The sequence below is a fragment of the Hipposideros armiger genome, unplaced genomic scaffold (assembly GCF_001890085.2).
Source record: "Hipposideros armiger isolate ML-2016 unplaced genomic scaffold, ASM189008v1 scaffold_4, whole genome shotgun sequence".
Classification (NCBI taxonomy): domain Eukaryota; kingdom Metazoa; phylum Chordata; class Mammalia; order Chiroptera; family Hipposideridae; genus Hipposideros; species Hipposideros armiger.
Window position 1 is genome coordinate 5,640,266 of NW_017731354.1, and position 6,951 is coordinate 5,647,216.

Genomic DNA, 6,951 nt, shown 5'->3' on the forward strand with positions numbered 1-6,951 from the left:
GTTGTTTTTCTGGCCTTTTGTTGTGCTGGAACAGAGATGTCTATGAAATTGCAGGAATCGGTAGACACCTTCCCACACGTCTCCATCAGCCTTTCTGGAAAAATAATGACCTCTGCCTTCCCCACAGGCCAGAAGGCTCCTCGACCTTGCCATGGTGAAGGCGAATGGGTTGGCCCCTTTCCTTCTACAGCATGTTGAGGAATTACCAGTCCCGAAGGCCCTGCCTTTTGAAGGTATATATATGTATGTTCTTAGTTCATCAGGAAAGGAAGGAAAGGCTGTGCAGACTCATGGTCAAGAGCACAAACTTCAGAGTGAGACGTTCCGTTAGAATCCCACTTACTGGCTGTGCAAGCCTAAGACTCGCTTTCCTCATTTGAAGGATAATGCCACCACCGTCTCATGGGGCCATCGGGAAGACTAACGGGAGAAACATGCATTTCAGGGTTAGCTTTTACTACTTCTGGCCCTGCAGGACATCGCTGGAGTGACTGGGTATTGAGGGACTGACTGTGGTGTTCCTTACTAGCGAAACTCTCAGCTGTACCGAAAAGATGTGGACACAACCTTGAGATAGGGCGGGTATCTCTTTTTCAATTTACCTTTCAATTATAGTTGACAGATAATATTATATGAGTCTCAGGTGTACAGCACAGTGATTAGACATTTATACACCTAAGGAAGGGCTGCTATCTCTTGATCGCAGCAATTTAGCTACTCACTACCAGCAACTCAAGAACCAAATGGATTTAGATAACATGGTATCTCATTGCACACAGCCACCAACCCAACTCAGGCATGGGAGAAGCTTAGATAGCACAGCTTGAACAAATGTCCCAGGCGTCCTGCCACGTGCTTTACTTACAATCTCTGTCCCCTGAGAAGTAGGTGTTGTTTTCGCTGCTTTACTGATGTGAAAACGGGGGCAGGAGGGCGAAGGAGGAGGTAGGGGAGGATGGGTCTCCACCCGCACTTTCTCTGTTTGGGGGGAAAGAGATCATCATTTGTAAAGAGAGGACGCAAGCCTGGCACTCTTCGAGTCTCCTTCCCACATCACTACAGGGAAAGCGCATCGACACGGAGGGCCCCTGAACTGTGCATGGGGCTGGCAGATGGATTTGTCACCCTGGGCCTTGCCCTCTGGGTGGTGAACATGCCCGTGGGAGGGAGGGCTGGAAGGCTGTGCTCGGCACCTGGGTGTGCACCCTGTCGCCTGAGAATGCAGCAGAGATATTAGTACACGTCAGCAGATGTACAGCACAGGGCCAGGGCCGGCTTAGCCCTTGGTTAATGTTCGCTGTTGATATCAGTAAGCAAGCTGGCCGACATGTATTATAACACCACGCTATGGTCAAGGTTCCCCAAGGTGATGATCCTAAAGGTGACGACTGGCGTGTGTTTATTTCTTTTTTAAATGAGAGATAATTTTATTTTCCTGGAGAACTTAGATATCATTGGTGATGACTGGAAAACTTGCATTGGAAATCAGGGTGTTAGGAGCAAATATATCTGTGGTCTCTGTTCAGTGCTCCTGGCATATCCAGAGGGCTGTAAAAACAATCATTGGCTCTGGGAACAGAAGAGGAAACACAGACACAAGGCATGTCCTTTATAGGACTAAATACAGCTTCAATGTGCTCAGAGCGCTCTGTGAAAATTACTTGTTAGCCTTTGGGTTGAGAACAGATGGGTCAGAGCTTGGGTGGGGGCAGTGAGGCCGGGATAGGGTGAATCACGCTCTGAGGTCCCACCACCCTGGGCGTTAGATCACCACTTCCCCATTTCCTGAAAGGAGAACTAACCTGACACAGGAAGTGGTTTGCTCAGGTTGATATTAGGATGATAAAGGGTATATGGACATACCCTACACGTGGGCACTGCAGGACGTGACGTGAAGAGCATGGGGAAGTAGATTGGATCAGGAAACCTTGTCCCAGCTCTAGACCCAGGCACCCTATGATTCTAAGGCCATTCAGGGCTAGGCCACCCCGGTAATCCAGGGTGATCGCCCTGTCTCAAGGTCGGTAATCACACCTGCCTAGTCCCTTTTGCAAGTAAGTTCTGAGGATTAGGGCATGGACATCTTTGGGGGGACATTGTTGTGCTATCACACCCACTAATCATAATGATAACAAACACTGGTTTTTGAAAGCTGACCATGTATCAGGCATTCTTCTAACCTCTATTTTATCTCATTTCCTCCTGACACAATCCTTCAAGATGTGGATTGCCCCCATTTGTGCAGATACGACTAGTGAGGCCAGAAAAGCTAAGTGGCCTGCCCAAGCTCATGGTGGACCCAGGTGTGTCTGACTTCGGAAACTGGGCACTTATGCCCTTCCACCTTCTGTGTCCCTTTAGAAAGATGCACCTGTGGCTGAATGGTGAAGGGACTTCTCTGAGGCCGCTTTGTCAGTATGGGGAGGCCAGGTGTCAGGACGCAGGTCTTCTTCTAATCAGCAGCTCTTCCTGATGTCAGTACTAATAGCACTCACTAATGTCTTTTGAGCACTTTTTGGGTTGTCGGAAAAATCGTGACCTATTTTTTCTATGTTTTTGGTTGCAAACATGCGTCATGACTTTTCCGACAACCCAATACTTTGTGTTGGATGAAGCACTTGACGTGCGTTATCCTAATTGATCCATGTAAAAACCCCATATGGTAGGGACCACCCTCTCCCCCACTTCACAAGGCAGGAAACTGAGGCTTACGAAGCTTACGTGACCATCCTCAAAGCCCGTAGCTTGTGAGTAGAGCCCGCTGTCTGTGCGCTCCCATCTGTAACATCACACGACCTCATGCAGCCCTGGCTCTGCTGAGGCCCTGTATTTCCCCCGTCCCACCTCGTTGGCCTCTTCCCCTGTCTTCTAGATGCCGCGTGTAAGAAGTACATGTCCAAGTTGAGGACCACGGTCTCTGCTCAGTCTCGCTTCCTGAGCACCTATGATGGGGCGGAGAGTCTTTGCCTAGAGGAAATATACACGGAGAACGTTCTAGAGATCCGGACGGAGGCAGGCATGGCTGGACCCCTGCAGAATGGCCCTGCCACCCTGGGCCTGGAGGAGCTCTTCAGCACCCGTGGCCACCTCAACGAGGACGCGGACACCGTGCTGGTGGTGGGTGAGGCGGGCAGCGGCAAGAGCACACTCCTGCAGCAGCTGCACCTGCTGTGGGCTGCGGGGCGGGACTTCCAGGACTTTCTCTTCGTCTTCCCAATCAGCTGCCGGCAGCTGCAGTGTGTGGCAAAACCCCTGTCGGTGCAGGCGCTGCTCTTTGAACACTGCTGTTGGCCTGACCTTGGCCAACAGGACGTCTTCCAGTTCCTCCTTGAGAACCCCGACCGCGTCCTCTTAACCTTTGATGGCTTTGACGAGTTCAAGTTCAGGTTCACGGATCACGAGCGTCACTGCTCTCCGACCCACCCCACGTCGGTCCAGAATCTGCTCTTCAACCTTCTTCAGGGCAACCTGCTAAAGAACGCCCGCAAGGTGTTGACCAGCCGTCCCGACGCCGTGTCGGCGTGCCTCCGGAAGTACGTGCGCAAGGAGCTCACCCTCAAGGGCTTCTCGGAAGACGGCATTGAACTGTACCTGCGGAAGCGCCATCGTGAGCCGGGGGTGGCCGACCGCCTCATCAGCCTGCTCAAAGCCACCTCAGCCCTGCATGGTTTGTGCCACCTTCCGGTCTTCTCGTGGATGGTGTCCAAATGCCACCAGGAACTGTTGATGCAGGGTGGGGGGTCCCCCAAAACCACCACGGATATGTACCTGCTGATCCTGCAGCATTTTCTGCTGCATGCCTCCCCACCAGACCCAGCCCCTCATGCTCTGGGAGCTGGCCTGCTTAGAGGCAGGCTCCCCACGCTGCTGCACCTCGGCCAACTGGCTCTCCGGGGCCTGGGCACATGTTGCTATGTGTTCTCAGCCAAGCAACTCCAGGCAGCGCACATTGACAGCGAGGACATTTCCCTTGGCTTCCTGGTGCGTGCCCAAAGGGCTGTGCCCGAGAGCACGGCCCCCCTAGAATTCCTGCACATCACTTTCCAGTGCTTTTTTGCCGCACTCTACCTTGCGCTCAGTGCTGACGTGCCACCATCATCGTCACTCAGATACCTCTTCAACTGTCACCAGCCAGGGAGCTCGCTGCTGGCCAGGCTGCTGCCCACGCTGTGTGTGCCAGGCTCGCGGCACAGGGAGGCCAGCATAGCAGCTCTGCTGCAGGGGACGGAGCCGCACAACCTCCAGATCACAGCGGCCTTCCTGGCAGGATTGTTGTCCCAGGAGCACCGGAGCCTGCTAGCCGAGTGCCAGGGTTCTGAGAAGGCCCTGCTCCGGCGCCAGGCCTGTGCCCGGAGGTCTCTAGCCCACAGCCTCCACAAGCACTTCCACGCCATCCCACCGGCCGTGCCGGGCGAGGCCAAGAGCATGCACGCCATGCCGGGGTTCATCTGGCTTATCCGGAGCCTGTACGAGATGCAGGATGAGCGGCTGGCGCGGCAGGCTGTGCGCAGGCTGAACGTGGGGCACCTCAAGCTGACATTTTGCAGCGTGGGCCCTGCTGAGTGTGCCGCCCTGGCCTTCGTGCTACGGCACCTCAAGTGGCCTGTGGCCTTGCAGCTGGACCATAACTCTGTGGGCGACATTGGTGTGGAGCAGCTGCTGCCTTGCCTCAGCGTCTGCAAGGCTCTTTAGTGAGTATTGCTGGGCGATGCTGGCGGCACAGTGAGAATACACCACCGAGGCGCAGGTGCGGGAATACTGTGCTGGGATCCAGGCGGTCAGGCCCAGCCCTGGCCCCGACACCCCTTCTGTGCAGCCCCGGTCAGGTCCCTTCCCCAGCCTGAGCCTTAGTTTAAATATGTGATAATGCCACATTTCATAGGATGTCCTGTGTGACAGACATGGTGCTACCTGCTTCCCAGAATTACCTCTTTTAATCTTTATAACCACCCTGGGCTGCAACAGGGAGATTCTTACCCCCATTGTTCTAGATCTGAGGCTCAGATCAACCACGTAACTTGTCCAGGGTCACATGGGAAATGGCGGAGCTGGGAGTCACAAATCACATCTTTCTGGTTATAACTCCCTGCTCCCCAATAGCCATCTGGGCAACTTACAGTGGAGCCATGGCAACGATGAGGACACATGTAAAGTTTTGTGTCATACGTGTCCGTAGTAGGAACTGCCCCAAATCAGAGGTGACCTGTGCCCCGTCAGCAACTGTAAAACCCCACCGAGATAAGAATTTCAGAACCCCAGAGAGAGAAAGCGGCTGCAGAGGTTTCCTTACAGAGCACTGTGTCCCAACGAGGTTTTGGTGTTGCCCACCCTGCTTTCAGCCCCAGGGCTGGAGGTGTGCAGCTCTCCCTTTGGAAGGCGGTGCCTCGGCACCCGTGGGCCTCCCTCCGCAGCTTGGGCCAGGCGAAGGCAGAGGGTATGCCCAGGTCTGGCGGTTGGCGTGCTGCAGGTTCCCCAACTTCTCTTCCAGCCTTGAAAGGGGATGTCCTGCTCCCTATTTATATCCTCTGCAAAAGCAGAAGTTGTAGCTTAAAGTGAAAATCTACTCACAGCGTCCCAGGCAACTTGACTTGACCCTAACCAAAAAACAAATCTCTCTTCAAATATATTAGGATGCCATACTTTCTCTAGGCCAAAGCAGCAAGAGATTTTTCTCTGCGAAGCAAACATAGATACTTAGTAGAAACTGTGCTGTGACTTTTGCTATCCCTTACGTAGGGTCTGTGGTCCTAAGTTGGTAAATAGGATGTAATAATACAACATATCATATGGGGTTAATATGTATATTATATATAATATCTATTGTAAACGTGAACATATCAGGAGGAAACAGATGACACTTAAATTGCTTGATTGGAGGAGAGTTTAATAAAGTGACTGTTTGCACAGGTTTGGGGGCAGGACTTAGGAACAGCAGAAAGAGCTGGTGCGGGCTGTGGGGCTAGTGACGTGGGGACAGCGTGGGGACAGGGCGGTTATCCTCCTTAGGCCTGAGGGGCAGGGAGAGGGGTTGTTATTAGCTGGGAGGAAGGTATGAGTGGATTGCCCGATAGCAACTGAGGTTGTAGCAACCTGGAAAGGTGGGATCTGGGGACTAAACCCTGGGCCCTCACTAACCCAGCAGGGGGCCAGAGCAGGGTACCTGCTGGCGTCATCCCTGGGAGTCAGGTCCCCAGGCCCGAGAGCCAGGCAGAGAAGGTGAGAGTACATCTGGCTTGGTAAATGGAAGTCGCCAATGCAATACTCTATTTCCCTAGAGAGAAGGAATCCTGGTTTTTTTCACTCAGGAATTTCTAGACCAGTGTTTGGGAGCTGTTTACCTGAGAGGAAAATGAACATGCATTTTTTTCTGGATTATGGACCCTTGCTCCTAAAGGAGTACTTGGACCCCAAGAGGTCAGGAACTACTGGTCTGGGTGGTCCTCGTAGATCCATCCGCGCAGATCCATTCCTAAAATGAATCTCCCCTCTCCTCGGTGAGGAGAGCCCACGTGACTCCTGCAGTGAGTAGAAGGACCGAGTGGAGGCTGGAGGCCTGTCTCTAGTTTCAGAGGACAGTGAGGCTGGTCTACTTCTAACTCCTGTGGCTCTGGAGCAAAGGGGCTGTAGCAATGCAGATTTCTGGGCCTGTCCCCAGCGGTTCCCATTCCCTAGGTCTGGGATGGGGGCCCCTGGAATCTATATTTTAAACAAACATCCCTACTGATTCTGATACAAGTGGCCCAGAGGCCACACTGTGGACACTACTGGTTGGTGGGAACCAGCTTGATGTTCCCTTAGCAGTTAAAGTCCTTGACCAAGTTCTACTGCTCCTTACCTCCCGTGCACACACATAGTATTGAAAATGCCAACACTGGGGGAGGGGAACAACCATGAGGTTGCTATATGGGCGTTTCCTCTGTGTGTGTGTGTGTGTGTGTGTGTGTGTGTGTG

General features: G+C 53.0%; 1 protein-coding gene across 5 annotated transcripts in view; it reads left to right on the forward strand.

Moving 5' to 3' along the window:
* The window catches only part of NOD2 (nucleotide binding oligomerization domain containing 2), a 30,849-nt gene that overhangs the window by 8,421 nt on the left and 15,477 nt on the right, over positions 1-6,951 (forward strand). For 3 of the 5 annotated variants that reach the window (XM_019643688.1, XM_019643693.1, XM_019643699.1), the window contains exons 3-4: positions 128-233; positions 2,873-4,691. In XM_019643688.1, coding sequence (XP_019499233.1) covers positions 128-233; positions 2,873-4,691 — 1,925 coding nt within the window. Of the gene's footprint in view, positions 1-127; positions 234-2,145; positions 2,304-2,872; positions 4,692-6,951 lie in introns of those variants that run through there. The other 2 variants (XM_019643708.1, XM_019643716.1) reach the window with 2 other exon arrangements.